Raw genomic sequence first — 17,882 nt, 5'->3', positions numbered from 1 at the left:
ATATATATATATGTATATATGTATATATATATATATATACACACACACACACACACACACCAACATTCCTGAATATCCATGCATAGACTGGTGACAAGTCAATTTACACATTAAAGGGGAAGTCATCAAGACTGATAGACTGATAGAGCTGGCTGACTATTCCTGTGCTAATTCTATTTAAAAGGAAAAGTGTTTCTGGGTGACTGTAATGAGAAAAATGGTAATTGGTCCAATGGACAATAGTTTACTGCCCTGTCCTGGGTAAGGAGGGTTGTAAACAATTGTCCATTTGAGCAATTCATATTTTCATGATAAGATGCTTGGTCAGGAATTCAGAAATCCCTTCAGGTGGTACTAATCTGCATATGAAGGGAGGATTAACAGCCCACATGGAAGTAAAATATATTTTAAAAATATTCTTCCAAAATATTTTAACATATATTTGAAATACTACAATGTTGTCCATATTCAATATATATATACACACACACACACTGCATGTTGAAATGCAGTTTTTATATATTACAAAATATATAAAAAATATATTTTTTTAATATATTCTTCAGATTTTTTTTAACATATAAAAAAGTCATTTTAACATATATTTGTACATATATTTGTAAATGCATTCCACAAATGTAGATTAAATGTATTTTTAAAGACATACAGTATTTGAAAATGTATTTTTAAAAATATTTTTCATATATCTTGTAATACAAATGCATTTCAACATGCAGTGTGTGTGTATATATATATATATATATATATATATATATATATATATATATAAATATAATGTGTGCGTGCTTATATATACACATGTGTATATATATATGTGTGTGTATATATACATATGTGTGTGTGTATGTATATATATATATATATATATATACACATAATGTGTGTGTGTATATAGTTTATTTATTTTTTATTGAAATATTTATTGAATACGGCCAAAATTGTAGTATTTCCAATATATTTCAGAAGAATATTTTTCAAATATATTTAACCACTTGCCCTCCAGAGGATTTACCCCCCTTAACCTCCCTGGCGGTATGATTCCTTCCAATTTCCCCACAAATCATTATCACTCAATTCTGCAAGTGGTTCTGATTTACTATCGCTGTTCTCTAGCCGGTCTAAAACCGCTTTTGACGTAAAGGGACACTTTTTGGACGCCATGGACTTTTCTAAGTTTCCAGGCAGAAAGAACAGACAAAATGCAGGCAGGGCACAGGACAAAGCACTAGGGACAATATGTATGTGTAATGGGATGAAACAGCAATGTTTTACTATTTAAAATTGAAAAAAAAAAAAATGACATTTTTTAAATTTTTTTAATTTCCCGCCGCCTCCGGCGCCCCTACGTCCCGACGTCACGGGGACCGGAACACGGAAGCCGGATGCCGGCATCGGCCGGAGGAGATGGCCGGGGACGCTGCAGGGGACACATCGTGGGAACGAAGGACAAGGTAAGTGCTGCAGGGACCCCCAGAGCAGCGCCGCATGGTAAGCCCGAGTGTAGCTCGGGGTTACCGCTTTTGGTATAGAAATTTTACCCCGAGCTACACTCGGGAAAACCGCCAGGGAGGTTAATGACCGGGCCTGTTTTTGCCGTTCCGCGCTGCACTAATTCAACTGACAATTGCGCAATCATGCAATGCTGCACCCAAATGAAATTTACGTCCTTTTTTCACACAAATAGAGCTTTCTATCGGTGGTATTTAATCACCTGTGCGCTTTTTATTTTTCGCGCTATAAACAAAAAAAGACCAAAAATTTTGAAGAAAAACAATATTTTTTACTTTCAGCTATAAAAAATATATAGTAAACTCAAAGTTAGTTATAAATTTAGGCCAAAATGTATTCTGCTCCATGTTTTTGGTAAAAAAAATCCCAATAAGTGTATATTGATTGCTTTGTGTGACAGTTATAGCGTCTACAAACTATGGTATTGATCAGGGGTGGGCAAACTTTTTGACTTGAGGGCCGCAATGGGTTCATATATTGGACCCGGGGCCGGACCAAGAGTAGATGAATGATGTGTATGTGTCATCCATAGTAAGTATAGTAATATTCCCCCATAGTAAGCATAGTAATTGATCCCCCATATAGTAATTCATCCCCCATATAGTAATTCATCCCCCATAGTAATTCATCCCCCATATAGTAATTCATCCCCCCTATAGTAATTCATCCCCCATAGTAATTCATCCCCCATATAGTAATTCATCCCCCATAGTAATTCATCCCCCATAGTAATTCATCCCCCATATAGTAATTCATCCCCCATATAGTAATTCATCCCCCCATAGTAATTCATCCCCCCTATAGTAATTCATCCCCCATAGTAATTCATCCCCCATATAGTAATTCATCCCCCCATAGTAATTCATCCCCCCTATAGTAATTCATCCCCCCTATAGTAATTCATTCCCCATATTAATTCATCCCCCATATTAAGTCCCCCCTGTGTCAATTCACTTACCTTTGCTCTCGCCGTGTTCCCGCGCCGTTCCGGTGTAGCATGAAAATCTGTCTCCTATGAGGATCTGTCCCCCTCGACGTATCTGCGCATGTGCCAGTTTCAGGCATTAGCAGCCGATCGGCGATCTCCGGCACATGCGCAGATACGTCGAGGGGGACAGATCCTCATAGGAGACAGATTTTCATGCAACACCGGTCTTCAGGGCGGACTGTGAGAGGAGCCTAGCTCCCCTCTCGTTCTCCGCGGGCCGGATTAAAAGGTCCGCCGGGCTGTATACGGCCCGCGGGCCGTAGTTTGCCCATTGCTGGTATAGATACTGCAATTTACGCCATTTTTTTGCTATACAGCGCTGCGCTAGTTTAACTGACAATTGCGCGGTCATGCAATACGGTACATAAATGAAATTTACATTCTTTTTTCGCACAAATACAGCTTTCTTTCGGTGGTATTTGATCACCATTGGGGGTTTATATATTTGGTGCTATAAACAAAAAATTTTAAAAAAATTTAAAAAAAAAATATTTTCTCATTTCTGTCTCAGAAAACATCCAAAAAAACTCAAATTTCGTCATAAATTTAGGCCAAAATGTATTCTGCTCCATGTTTTTGGTAAAAAAAATTCCAAGAAGTATATATTGATTGCTTTGTGTGAAAGTTATAGCGTCTACAAACTGGTATTGATCAGGGGTGGGCAACTGTGGCCCTCCAGCTGTTGGTGAACTACAAGTCCCATCATGTCTCTGCCTTTGGGAGTCATGCTTGTAATTGTCAGTTTTGCAATGCCTCATGAGACTTGTAGTTCTACAACAGCTGGAGGGCCACAGTTGCCCACCCCTGGTATAGATAATGGAATTTACACAGCTTTTACTTTCTGACTGCCCATCACATTTCTTGAGGTGCTAAAATACCAGGATAGTACAAACACCCCCAAATGACCCCTTTTCGGAAAGTAGACACCCTAAGCTATCTGCTGAGAGGCATATTGAATCCATGGAAGATTTATTTTTTTCCACAAGTTCTTGGATAATGACAAAAACATTTTTTTTTATTACACAAAGCAGTCACTTAAATTATATATTTCTCGCACAAGTCATGGGTATATGTGGAATTACACCCCAAAATACATTCTGCTTCTACCGAGTATGGGGATACCACACGTGTGAGACTTTTTGGGAGCCTAGCCACATACAGGAGCCTGAAATCTAATGACCACTTTGAAAGCCTGAAGGTGCGTAACTTCCTCATTTCACTTCCTCACTACCTATCACAGTTTTCAAGGCCCTGAGGATAGCACCAACCCCCCCCCCCCCCCAAATGACCCATCTTTGGAAAATTATAAAATGTTGTAAATAAGTGATTTTTATCCTTCACTGATATGCACTAGTGAGGCTGCAGTGATGGGCACTGATAGGCTGCACTAGTGAGGAGGCACTGATGGGAATTGACAGGCATCACTGATGGGCATTGAAAGGCAGCACTCATATATGGCACTGATAGGTGGCACTGTTAGGCAGCACTGACTGGCACTGTTAGGAGGCACTGACTGGCACTGATAGGCAGCACTGATTGGCAGCACTGATAGATGGCATTGATTGGCATTGATAGGTGGCACTGACCGGCACTGATAGGTGGCACTGATTGGCAGCACTGATAGATGGCATTGATAGGTGGCACAGACTGGCACTGATAGGTGGCACTAAAAGGCAGCTCAGATGGGCACTAATATGTGGCATTGATGTGCACTGGTAGGCACTGATATGTGGCATTGATGTGCACTGGTAGGCACTGATATGTGGCACTGATGGGCACTGACAGGTGGCATTGATGTGCACTGATGGGCACTGACAGGTGGCATTGATGGGCACTGACAGGTGGCACTGATGGGCACTGGCAGTTGGCATTGATGGGCACTGACAGGTGGCACTGATGGGCACTGACAGGTGGCATTGATGAGCACTGACAGGTGGCATTGATGGACACTGACAGGTGGCACTGATGGGCACTGGCAGTTGGCATTGATGGGCACTGACAGGTGGCAGTGATGGGCACTGACAGGTGGCACTGATGGGCCCTGGCAGTTGGCATTGATGGGCACTGACAGGTGGCACTGATGGGCACTGACAGGTGGCATTGATGAGCACTGACAGGTGGCATTGATGGACACTGACAGGTGGCACTGATGGGGCTACACTGATCATCAGGGCACACTGATCATCAGTGCCCTGATGATCAGTGTACATGCCGATTACCGGCTCTCCTCTCCTCTGTCAGTGTGACAGCTCGTGAGGAGAGAAATGCCGATAACCGGCATTTTCTTATTTACATGTGATCAGCAGTGATTGGACACAGCTGATCACATGACAGAGCCGACGTCTTCAGCTCTTTCCATTGAGTGGTGATCCGCTGTGTCCAAGGGATGCAGTGCACCACCGATCGCAACGCTGCGTGCTCCCGGGGGGGAGCGCATGCACAGTTAGTGTGGGAGGACATCATATGATGTCCTCCCAGAACGACAGAACCGCCTCCCGTCTGTCATTTCTTTATTGGCGGGCGGGAGACTAGTAGTAGTTACATAGTTAGTCTGGCTGAAAAAAGACAAAAGTCCATCCAGTTTAATCATGAAAAAAAAAATGTTATAATCCTACACCCACAGTTGATCCAGAGGAAGGGAAAAAAAACCCCAGCAAAGCATGATCCAATTTGCTCCTGCAGGGGAAAATTCCTTCCTGATCTCCCGAGAGGCAATCGGATATTCCCCGGATCAACTTTACCTATAAATGTTATATCCAGTTATATTCTGTGTATCCAAGAAACAATCCAGGACTTTCCTACAGCAATCCACTGAGCTGGCCACAACCAACTCTTGAGTGAGTCTATTCCACATTTTCACAGCTCTTAGTGTGAAGAAACCTTTCCATGTTTGGAGATTACATTTCTTTTCCTCCAGATGTAAAGAGTACATTGACACAGGAGGTATTACAAGTATGGGATGGAATGCACAATCAAATGGACTGGAAGTACAATTCACTGTTGATCCCCCTGGTGGGTACTGAGTTTTTCCTGCCAGGGAAGGACAACGTTTCTGAGAAATGGTTTAAAGATGGAGATGCACGTTTGGGGGATATAGTAGTCAAAGGGAAGTTGGGTACTTTCCAAGATTAAACCACCTCCCTTCTGGCCTATGTATATAAATGGCCGAACGGGAGCAGTGCAGGGTCGGTGGTCGTTCATAAATGGCCTCCCTGCTCCCTGCTTGTGCACGCTTCCTGGGAGCACGCAGCACCGCGATCCTGTGCCCTCTGTGTCCTCCAATCGTTGTACAGGACCTCTGTGTGAGGACCCGATCATGTGATCACTGATCACTATGGTGACACTGTACTGCTAGGGTGATGGTATGTAAAAAATAAACAAAAAAAACCCATAAATAATAATATAAAAAAATAAACAAAAATGTAATAAAATGTTTTGAAAAATTATAATTTTTGGTTATAAACTAATTTGGTATTTTTTTTTTTTTTTACTAAAAAGATAGCTGAATACATTTTGGCCTAGATTTATGAAGAAAGATTATTTGCAAAATTTTATAAGAAAAACACATTTTTTTAAAAATGTTTGGACTTTTTTTTACACTGATTGCTACCCATAAAGGCTGTAAAAGCAATCATTTCTCCTTCTCTCTGGCTGCATTCCTGCAGCCATTGAGAAATACTGTGAGAGCTGTGATTGGTCACAGCTTGTCACATGGTACAAGGCTGTTGTGAATAGTCCTGTACCATGTGATCTTGGTGATCATTCACAGATTTCACACGTAGTAAGCAATGATGTCACTGGCACTGCTCCTGTCCAGCCGTTTATGTACATGGGCCGGACGGGAAGTGGTTAAATGAACACATGGGTCGATTAATATGAACACGGCTGAAATTAATTATAAATGTTTAGCGGGGTGGTATTTAACACAGAGTGTTGTACGTAAACAACGAGTAGAAGTCTCACCGTTCTGTTGGAGGGGATGTGGAGCTAAGGGAACAATGGGACATTTATGGTGGGATTGTCCAAAAATACAAGGGTTTTGGCAAGATGTCATCCAGTTCATACAAGAGATATTGGGGACAACTATACAGAAGGATCCGTGGGAGTGGGAGAATCAACAGTGAAGCCGTATAAAAATTGTGTATTATATCACCTAATCAGTGCGGCTAAAGGGCTCATTCCAAAATTTTGGCAGGTACAGGAGCCCCCAACAATGAGGGACTGGTTAGACAGGGGGGAATATATCAATAGGATGGAGGAGTTGTACCATATAGATGAAGGTACTATGGGTACATTTAGAAAGGAATGGGGATGATGGTCTGACTTCAAGGCATCTGGAAAATATATAGAAGTAGTCGGAGGTCCAGGGATCTGATTGGAGGCAGGAGGAGAATAAAGGGAATGTTTTGTAAGGCGGTGGCAGGAATAGGAGAAGGGAAAAGAAAGGTTGGAAGGAAAGAAAGAAAAGTAAGAAAAAGGAAGAGTCGGAAGTGAGGTTTGAGCAGAAAGATCATAGGTTACACCAGGGGCGGACTGACAACCAGGGGCGGACTGACAACTCATGGGGCCCCCGGGCAATAGGGGATCATGGGGCCCCTGTGTCCTTGCCCAAACTCAAAAAAGCCTATGAAAAAGGTACCAGGGGCATCTCATGGGGCCCCCTACTGACCTCGAGCCCTCGGGCAATGACCGAGTTTCCAAATGGTCAGTCCACCCCTGCTGACAACTCATGGAGCCCCCGGACAATAGGGGATCATGGGGTCTCTGTGTCCTCGGCCACGCTCAAACCACTCCCAAAAAAGCCTATGAAAGTTACCAGGGGCGTCTCATGGGGCTCGTTACTGACCCCGGGCCCTGGGGCAGTGCCCTATTGTCTGAATGGTCAGTCCGCCCCTGGGTTACACAGTTACACAGTTATGCCGGCCATAGACGGGTCGAAAATCGGCTGATTCTCTCACTGTTAGTGGGGTAATTGGTTGGCCGTTTTTTGTTTTTTTTGCACATTTTTTTTGATCATGTTGGAAAATTTGCAGCCGATTTTGATGATCGGACAATTTTTCCAGCAATGATGGGCAAATCAGCCAATCGTTTTACCGATATAAAGTCTGCGCATGAGCCGTGACCTGCAAGGGACAGAAGTTATGGGGTTAACTTTATGGTTTAGTCGGCAATTGTTTTTAACGTTGGTGGTAATGTCGGTCGACCGAACGACCGATTTTTCTGTTTTTTTTCAAAAAATTGGCCGTTTTTCAACCCGTCTATGGCCTGCATTAGTCTGGTTGAAAAAAGAAAAAAGTCCATCCAGTTCAACCATTAAAAAAAAAAAGTTACAATCCTTCACCCACAGTTGATCCAGAGGAAGGCAAACCCCCCCCCCCCCCCCCCAGCAAAACATGATCCAATTTGCTCCTGCTGGGAACAAATTCCTTCCTGATCCCCCGAGAGACAGTCGGACATTCCCTGGATCAACTTTACCTATTTACTTTTTCTATAGGTATAGAATGGAAAGTTGGAGGGAAGAGCTATATGGATCGGGGTAAATCGGTAGGGGGTGTGGGTGAATAGTGGGGAGGTGGCATTGCATAAATTAGGGGAACGTGTGTATTTTGGATGTAAATTATATATTGCTGGGCTTTTGGAATTGGGAAAAAAAAAAATTAATAAAAGAATTAAATAATAAAAAAAAGAAATGCTCGTAACTTCCGATTTCATAGACTATAGAGATGATTGGTGCCATTCCGGTCTCCAATCAGCTCTATGGCTAGCTGGCAGAAACACCAGCTGCATTCTCAGGTTTCCCCCCAATAGCACGGGACTGCCCGAGAAGGCCGTGGAAGGCAGCGGGGGAGGGGAGGCATCTTCTCCTGCTGCTTGAAAAAGCAATCCTGAAGCTAATTAGACACTAGGATTGCTTTTACATGAAAGCCTGCTGAAAAAAAAATTATACCAGGATGATGCCTGCAGCATTTTGCGCACCTGTGCCACCCTGTAGCAGTATTTCAATGCCACCTGCCAGTGCCCATCAGTGCCATATGTATTTTCTTTGGTCGGGAAGCGGTTAGAGTATTCTTTTTTTTTTAAATCATCTGTCTTCTCTTCCTTTTTTTTCGAATCATCTATGGCCAGTCTTAGTTTTCATTATTTTGTTTTTTATTTTGGTGGGGGATAATCGACTTTGTTTTTCAGTTCTATTTCTGTGACCTTTAATTTTTTGTGCCTCATTCTTAGCCCAGCCCTGTGAAGGAAACTAATGTACCTGATCTGAGAGTGGAATTGGATTGTTAAGTCTGTCTAAACATCCTCAGCCGCACCCTATGAAGGAACTTGCCTACGTGTTAATAAGTGACCGAAACTTTCATTTCCCTCTTCAGCTGTCAGCAATGGCGTCCTCAGATCTGAGAGTGGAGCTGAATTGTTCCATCTGCCTGAACATTTATACGGATCCCGTCATGTTGAAATGTGGACACAACTTCTGCCGGGTCTGCATTGACCGCGTGTTGGATACGCAGGAGAGGTCTGGCATTTATTCCTGTCCTCAGTGCAGGAAAGAGTTCCAGGAGCGACCTCCGCTGCACAGAAATATAACTTTGCGTAATATAACTCAGACTTTCCTGTCTGCTCAACCAGATCCAAAGGCCAAGATCTCCTGCACTTACTGTATTCACACCTCTGTACCTGCTGTGAAGTCCTGCCTGCATTGTGAGGCTTCTCTATGTGAGGACCATCTGAGAGTCCACAGCAAGTCACCAGAACACGTCTTGTGTGACCCAACCACCACCCTGGAGAACAGGAAATGTCCCATCCATAAGAAGATCCTGGAGTATTACTGCATTGAGGACTCTACTTGTATCTGCATCTCCTGCAGTTTAACTGGAGAACATCGGGGACACCAGGTGGAGACTCCACAAAAGGCTTCTATGAAGAAAAAAAAGAAAATGATAAATAATCTACAGAAAATAATTACTAGGAGAGAGAAGACAGAAGAAAGAGTCCGGGGTCTGCAGGAACACAGGCGAACAGTAGAAGGCAAAGCAGAGGGTGAAGAAAAAAGAGTCACTGCCCTGTTCAGAGACCTCAGGAGACGTCTGGAAGACCTGGAGAAGAGGGTCCTGAGTGAGATCTCCGGACAGGCAAAGCGGATCTTAAGCCCCGTCAATGATCTGATTCAGCAGTTGGAATTAAAGATGGACAAGCTGTCCCGGAAGATGCATCACATTGAGGAGCTGTGTGCCATGATGGACCCATTGACCGTTCTACAGGAATCAAACACAGGTGACGGGTGTGATGGAGATGAGGAGGACAGAAAGAGACATGATAAGCTCCTCCATGATGGAGAAGTTCTAGATATGACTGGGGTCTCACATGTGTTCCGCTTGGGGTTATCTGATATCATAACTGGTGTAAACGGGGGGATCTATATACAGAAAGCTGTAGGCATATTATTGGATGAGGACACGGCTTCTAATGATGTATGTATCTCATATGACAAGAAGACTGCATCCAGGTCAGGCAAAGACCAGAATCGCCCAGATACTTCACAGAGATTTACAGATTATCATCAGGTTTTAGGCAATCAGGGTTTCTCTTCAGGGCAACATTACTGGGAAGTAAATGTCCAGAGATCCAATAACTGGAGAATTGGGATGTGTTACTCCAGTATAGACAGGGATGGGGATGACTCCTTTATTGGATGTAATGATGTGTCCTGGGGTGTGGACAGGAGGGGGAGAGATTATATGGCAATACATGACGGGGATGAGACTGACCTTCCTGATGATATTCCTGGTAGCCAAGTCCAAGTATATCTGGATTATGAGGCCGGGCAGATCTCCTTTTATATGTGTGACCCCATCTGCCACCTCCACACCTTCACCGCCACCTTCACCGAGCCCCTCTATCCTGTGTTGGGTGTATGGCATTCATCTATTTCATTATCTTGAAGGGAGATTACATAATTCTGATGGTGGAATGTCATTTTTATCTCTGACATTTTTCCATTTTCCTCCCTCCCTGATCTCAGTGATTGGCTGTAACCACCATCCTATACCCTGGTGACACCAAACCCTATAGCTCTGACCAATAGAAATTGCTGTTGCCACCAACACCATTCTTAGCAGCTTTGGGATTTTGGTCCCAGCTTGGATCCTGCTTGGCTAAATCCCTGTCTGTGTTGGCAGGTTTCCCCAGCTGAGGTCCCAACATTTATAATGTATCTTTCTTGGGGTCTCTAATTTTTACCATAATGTTGTGTCAGGAATTGATCTGTCAATAATATAATGTATCACAATGATAAAGAATCACTTTATAGAATATCACTACTCCTCTGTATCACTTATATAAAGTATAATGATGACAATGTATCACTGTTATAATATATCAGGCAGGGTGTAGGGTAGTGATGGGCCAAACCCCCCCCCCCTTCTCTGCTCAGTTCGTGGTCGAACATTCTAACCTAACGAACGTTCGAACTTCAAACAGAGGGGACAATTCAAAGTGGTATCTTACCGCATCTGAGCATGAAGATACCGCATAGCTACTAAAACCATTCTTTATTGTTTCAGCTCCCCATGGACATCTGAATGTACAAAGAATTGCCAGCGATGGCAGGTAATTAAAAAGTGTGGAGTCTCCCCCATCCATACCAAGCCCTTTAGGTCTGGTATGGATTTTGAGGGGAACCCGCACACCAAATTTTTTTAATTTAAATGGTGTGGGGGTCCCCCAAATCCATACCAGACCCTTATCTGAGAATGCACCCCAGAAGCTCAGGAAAGGGGGGGAACGAGCAAGCGGCCCCCTCTCCTGAACCATACCAGGCCACATGCCCTCAACATGGGTGGGGTGCTTTGGGGCAGGGGGGCTCCCCCTCAAAGCACCTTATCCCCATGTTGATGGGGACAAGGGCCTTTTCCCCACAACCGTGGCCGGTGGTTGTGGAGGTCTGCTAGTGGGGAGCTTATTGTGGGGGAGGAGCGAGTGGTCCCAACCCCTGAACCATACCAGGCCACATGCTCTCAACATGGAGGGGGGTGCTTTGGGGCAAGGGCCTCTTCCCCACAGCTGTGGCCGGTGGTTGTGGAGGTCTGCCAGTGGGGAGCTTATTGTGGGGGCCACATGCCCTCAACATGGGGGGTTGTTTTGGGGCAGGGGGTCTCCCCCCCAAAGCACCTAATTCCTGTGTTGATGGGGACAAGGGCCTCTTCCTCACAACCGTGGCCAGTGGTTGTGGAGGTCTGTGAGTGGGGAGCTTATTGGAATCTGGAAGCCCCCTTAACAAGGGAACCCCCAGATTCCGCCCCCCATGGGAATGACTATGAGGTACATGGTACCGCTACCCATTCACAAAAAAAAGTGTAGTGTAAAATATGACAGGAGATGGTCTTTGACAAGTCCTTTATTAAAAACAAAAATAAAAAAAAATGCCCCCCCCAAAGTAGATCCAACCTCAGTCACAATGCCCGCCACCACTGCTACCTGAAAAAAAAAACCCTGCTCTGATCTCAATGCTGGTTCCCGGCTGTCTGACAGCTGCTCCGGGATGACAGTTCTTAAATTGTGTGATGACGTCACAAGGGGGCAGGGTCAACCTCCGCCTTGTAACGTCATCATGTGCTGTGATTGGCCAAAGCATTGCACCTGACCTTTGGTCAGGTACATTGCTTTTGGCCAATCTCAATGCACTGTCAAGGCGCAGTGCATTGTGGAACGCGATGGACGAACAGCCCGCCGAACGCTCTGGTTGTTCATGTGTTCGCTGAATACACGAACTGCCAATGTTCGAGTTGAACTAACATATGACTCGAACATATAGCCCATCTTTAGTGTAGGGAGTGGAGGGTCGGACTGCAGTGCAGCACTGTATCTGTCTATAGCAGGGGTGGGCAACAGTGGCCCTCCAGCTGTTGTAGAACTACAAGTCCCATGAGGCATTGCAAAACTGACAATTATAAGCGTGACTCGCAAAGGCAGAGGCATGATGGGATGTGTAGTTCACCAACATCTGGAGGGCCACAGTTGCCCACCCCTGGTCTATAGCATTGCACAGAGGAAGCTTCTTATTAAAGAAAACATAACCCATTCCTCAACAGCCAAGAGTTCCTATCGCTCCAACATGACTGCTGAGCTCATATAACCTACAATATAATATGCCAAGGATAATGATAACCAATGTCCCTTACCCAGTCATTCCCCCCCATATACACCCCCCATATATCCCCCCCCCCCATTAACACCCACCCCCATGGAGCAGGGCAGTTTTAACATTTTTGCTGTGGACCTTTTTGTTGATCAGTATCTTTGTCAATACCTACAATAACAACAGAAATACACTATATTGCCAAAAGTATTGGTCGGCTTGCCTTTCCACACACATGACCTTTAATGGCCCCCCAGTCTTAGTCCGTAGGGTTCAATATTGAGTTGGCCCCGCCCTTTGCAGCTATAACAGCTTCAACTCTTCTGGGAAGGCCGTCCACAAGGTTTAGGAGGGTGTCTATGGGAAGGTTGGACCATTCTTCCAGAAGCACATTTGTCAGGTCAGGCACTGATGTCGGGGGAGGAGGCCTGGCTCGCAGTCTCCACTCTAATTCATCCCAAAGGTGTTCTATGGGGCTGAGGTCAGGACTCTGTGCAGGCCAGTCAAGTTCCTCCACCCCAAACTGGCTCCTTCATATCTTTATGGACCTTGCTTTGTGCACTGGTGCGCAAGTCATGTTGGAACAGGAAGGGGCCATCCCCAAACTCTTCCCACAAAGTTGGTAGCATGAAATTGTCCAAAATGTCGCCTTAAGCGTTCCCTTCACTGGAACTATGGGGCCAAGCCCAACCCCTGAAAAATAACCCCACACCATAATCCCCCCTTCCACCAAACTTTACACTTGGCACAATGCAGTCAGGCAAGTACTGTTCTCCTGGAAACCACCTAACCCAGACACGTCTATCGGATTGCCAAACAAAGAAGCGTGATTGGTCACTCCAGAGAACACGTCTCCTCTGCTCTAGAGTCCAGTGGCGGTGTGCTTTACACCACATCATCCGACGCTTTGCATTGCACTTGGTGATGTAAGGCTTGGATGCAGCTGCTCGGCCATGGAAACCCATTCCATGAAGCTCTCTACGCACAGTTGTTGTGCTCATTTGAAGGCCACACCAAGTTTGGAGGTCTTTAGCTATTGACTCTGCAGACAGTTGGTGACTTCTGCGCACTGTGCGCTTCAGCATGCGCTGACCCCGCTCTGTCATGTGACGTGGCCTACCACTTGGTGGCTGAGTTGCTGTTGTTCCCAGTTGCTTCCACTTTGTTATAATCCCACTAACAGTTGAGCGTGGAATATTTAGTAGCCAGGAAATGTCACGGATGGACTTATTGCACAGGTGACAACCTATCACGGACCATGCTTGGAGTCACTGAGCGCCTGAGAGTGACCCATTCTTTCAACAATGTTTGTGGAAGCAGTCTGCATGCCTAGGGGCTTGATTGTATACACCTGTGGCCATGGAGGTGATTGGAACACCTGAATCATATGATTTGGAGGGCGGGCCCAATACTTTCAGCAATATAGAGTACATATACTAGTTTTAGGACATAGAAGGCTTTTTTGGTAATACTGTATTGAAAAATGATTATATTTTTAACGCAATAAATTGACAAAACATAACAAAAATAAAAAAAAATAAAAAAAAATTCTTTACACTTTCCTAGTGTAGTTTAAAAAAAGATTGTTAATGTAGATAAAAGGTATACATTTTATTCAATAATTTTATGATTTATTTTATCATTTGTCCTCTTTAAAGTGACACTGAGGGGTCTATTTATATTAAAAAAAAAATCACCATTTTTTCTAACAAATCATTGTGTACTGTTTATTCTTTCTGTGTGAACTGGGCTGCAACAAATGTTCTTTAGATCATTTCTCTTCTATACGAATATTTTATTATGGGCAGTAATAAAATATCACATTATGGCCCCTGGATGGCGCTGAGGAACCTAGGAAATGCATTCATTTTTTTTAACAATGTAAAAATTAGATGAAATTTGAAAAAAAAAATCTAACCACTGGTAACATTTCTTTTTCTTTACTTCATTCTAGCAAAAAGTGAATGTACATGCAGTTTCAATGAATGAATAGCTATGCACATTTTTATACAAAAACTACTAAAATGATGATTCTGGTATAAAGTGATGCAAAATTATTTACAAATTTAAAGGTTTTTTTTCATTTTTGCTTTTTTTTTTAATCTGCCACTTAAAAGAAAACAATGAAAAAAATATTTAAACATTAATGGATAGAAAAATAAAAACTAATAAATCAGCAGCAGGAAAATAATCAAGTAGGAACAAATTTTATTAAAAAAAAAAAACTTGTTTTAACTTGTAAAGTTGTTTCTACTGATATTTGATGAATAAAAAAGTACATGCAAAATGAACAATGTTACTTTGTATCTCTCTAACTCCCATAAGATCGATGTTTATAAACAATGTTACTTTGTATCTATCTCCCATAAGATCGATGTTTATAAACAATGTTACTTTGTATCTCTCTATCTCCCGTCTGATCGATGTTTATAAACAATGTTACTTTGTATCTCTCTATCTCCCGTCTGATCGATGTTTATAAACAATGTTACTTTGTATCTCTCTATCTCCCATCTGATCGATGTTTATAAACAATGTTAATTTGTGTCTCACTATCTCCCGTCTGATCAATGTTTATAAACAGTGTTACTTTGTGTCTCTCTTTCTCCGGTCTGATCAATGTTTTTAAGCAATGTTACTTTGTGTCTCTCCATCTCCCGTCTGATCGATGTTTATAAACAATGTTACTTTGTATCTATCTCCCGTCTGATCGATGTTTATAAACAATGTTACTTTGTATCTCTCCATCTCCCGTCTGATCGATGTTTATAAACAATGTTACTTTGTATCTCTCCGTCTCCCGTCTGATCGATGTTTATAAACAATGTTACTTTGTATCTCTCTGTCTCCCGTCTGATCGATGTTTATAAACAATGTTACTTTGTATCTCTCTATCTCCCGTCTGATCGATGTTTATAAACAATGTTTCTTTGTATCTCTCCATCTCCCGTCTGATCGATGTTTATAAACAATGTTTCTTTGTATCTCTCCATCTCCCGTCTGATCGATGTTTATAAACAATGTTACTTTGTATCTCCCTATCTCCCGTCTAATCGATGTTTATAAACAATGTTACTTTGTATCTATCTATCTCCTGTCTGATCGATGTTTATAAACAATGTTACTTTGTAATTCTGTATCTTCTGTCATGAATGGTTGTGGATTGTGAACCTTCCCTGCTCCTGTGTTCTGTATGGCGGCCAGCTTGGAAAGCCCAGCCATGTAGGCTACAGCTGACCAGGTACGTGAGAAAGCACAGAATTGGACTCACAGGAATTGCAGAAGCATATTGTAGCACTGAGGTGCTGGACTTACAAGCCGGCAGAAATACTAGTACAAGTCACTTACAGCACCGGAGTTCTGGGCTGGCGGGGAGAAAGGAGTATTGGGGTATCTTACAGCTGTGGGCTGCTTACAGGAACACAAGTGTAATGGTATGTATGAGGAACACAGAGGTGCACAGGGGTCCCAGGGAATGCAGGTACACAGGGGACAGTTGGGGTGAATGAGAAGTCTAAGGGTTACCTGTTGGCAGTACCAGGACGGGTTCATTTAACGCCCAGGGCAAGGATGCAGAACTGTGCTCCCTTCCCCACTGTTAGTATGGGTTTACTGCCCTGTATCCATTCTCTGCTCCTCTGTGCCCAGGGCAGCTGCTCCTCCTGCCCACCCCTTGTCCCGGCCCTACCTGTTGGTACTGACAAGGGAGAACCCAGCATGCTCGTAGGTACGGTGAAGGAGGGAGCCCTTGGAAGGGCTGAGTCTTAGGAGCTGCCTTGTCTCTTCCAGAGATCCTGAAGGTGCAGATGGGTTGCCCTTCAGACAATTTCCAGGTTGTGGCCCTACTACTCATCTCAGCAGAGAGCTACTAGGAACTGAGGACTGATACGCAGAAAAGTCCCTTCCAGCTGGAATCACAGATCAGTAGGCATCACAGGCCAAGCTGTCAGGAATACACAGAGGCACTGGGAGCAGTCAACTGTTCATGAAGACACATGTAAGTGAGTAGTGATGCACAGAGGCAAACTCTCCAAGAGCAAGTACATGGGGACACCAAGCAGGAAACACACTAAGTGTATGCAGGAGACACTGGAGCAGGTGGATGACACCAGAACTGATAACAAAAGCAGGCCGAAACTCACAGGGGATCATGCAGGAGCAAGAAGGCTGAAAGCTGGCCGAAGTACACAAGAGAAACAGAGGCACGAGGACACTGGACTGCTCAGAGGACACAAACGGGCAAGGCTACAGTATGCAAGCTTTAACACATAGTCACTGAGGACAGGATGAAAGACACCAGGACCACTGGAGAGTGGAAAACAGACTGGAAGACCCAGTAAGACACTTGAAAAGCCACTAGGAATACGAAGGGTCTGGCTGCAGGAACACTAGGATTCTTGGGGTCACATTGAGTCTCTCAGGAAATAGGACACTAGAAGTTTTGGGGTCACTCAGAATTCTCTTGGAAGGTCAGAAACTCTAAGAAACATGGGGGGGGGTCACTCCGAATTTTCTCAAAAAGCCAGGTACATTAGAAATCTCAGAAAGTCTAGAACACTAGGAAACACTGGGGGACCCGGCATTAGGAGCACTAACTGTTGCTCATGCAAGGCTTGAGGGAAAGAGCCCAACTTGAAGATGACCTGCCTGAGCTGGTTGTCAGCTAATTGAATCAACAGCAGGACACTGTCCCCCTCTTATGGCCTCTTCCTTAGCTCCTCCAGGAACTCTCTTCTACCAAGAAAGGGTGTATGAAGCTTAGAATGGAACTCTGGGGGTACAGGACAATTAGAAGGAGATTCCCCAGATAGAGTCATCAAACAGGAACTGGGCAGATCTTTACATAACTTCTTCTCAGAGTAGTGGCCTGCTTCCTCCACTACTGATGCCGGCTCCATGCTCATCTCAGGGGTGCATGGCACTGCGAAGGTTTCAGTCTCAAGGGTGCATGGAACTGGTACAGGCACAATAAACTGACAAACACTGGGCCTCAGGAAAACCTTGTGGTGGAGGATCTCAGAGACTATCTCAGGGTACAGGACCACAGAGGCTACCTCAAGATGGAGGACCTCAAAGACTATCTGAGGGTGCAGGACCACAGAGGCTACTTTGAGGTGGAGGACATCAGGGACAATCTCAGAGTGCAGGACAACAGATGCTATCTCGAGGTGGAGGACATCAGGGACTATGTCAGGGTGGAGGACCACAGAGGCTACCTCAAGGTGGTGG

At 44.1% G+C, this 17,882-nt stretch overlaps 1 protein-coding gene across 1 annotated transcript; it reads left to right on the top strand.

Moving 5' to 3' along the window:
- Positions 1-8,894: 8,894 nt before the first annotated feature.
- On the top strand, positions 8,895-14,947 carry LOC149438530 (E3 ubiquitin/ISG15 ligase TRIM25-like). Its single transcript, XM_089659665.1, has one exon. It carries the CDS (start codon positions 8,899-8,901, stop codon positions 10,456-10,458), a length of 1,560 nt encoding a protein of 519 aa, XP_089515791.1. The 5' UTR covers positions 8,895-8,898; the 3' UTR covers positions 10,459-14,947.
- Positions 14,948-17,882: the final 2,935 nt, after the last annotated feature.

The sequence above is a fragment of the Staurois parvus genome, unplaced genomic scaffold (genome assembly GCF_062004578.1).
Source record: "Staurois parvus isolate SC_StPar_1 unplaced genomic scaffold, SC_StPar_1.0 ptg001181l, whole genome shotgun sequence".
NCBI classification, from domain to species: Eukaryota; Metazoa; Chordata; class Amphibia; order Anura; family Ranidae; genus Staurois; species Staurois parvus.
The sequence above is the reverse complement of the archived record's forward strand: the minus strand, read 5'-3'. Positions and strand labels throughout refer to the sequence as shown.

Coding starts and splice junctions, on each gene's coding strand:
- LOC149438530 (XM_089659665.1), top strand. CDS start 8,899: ATGGCGTCCTCAGATCTGAGAGTGGAGCTGAATTGTTCCATCTGCCTG.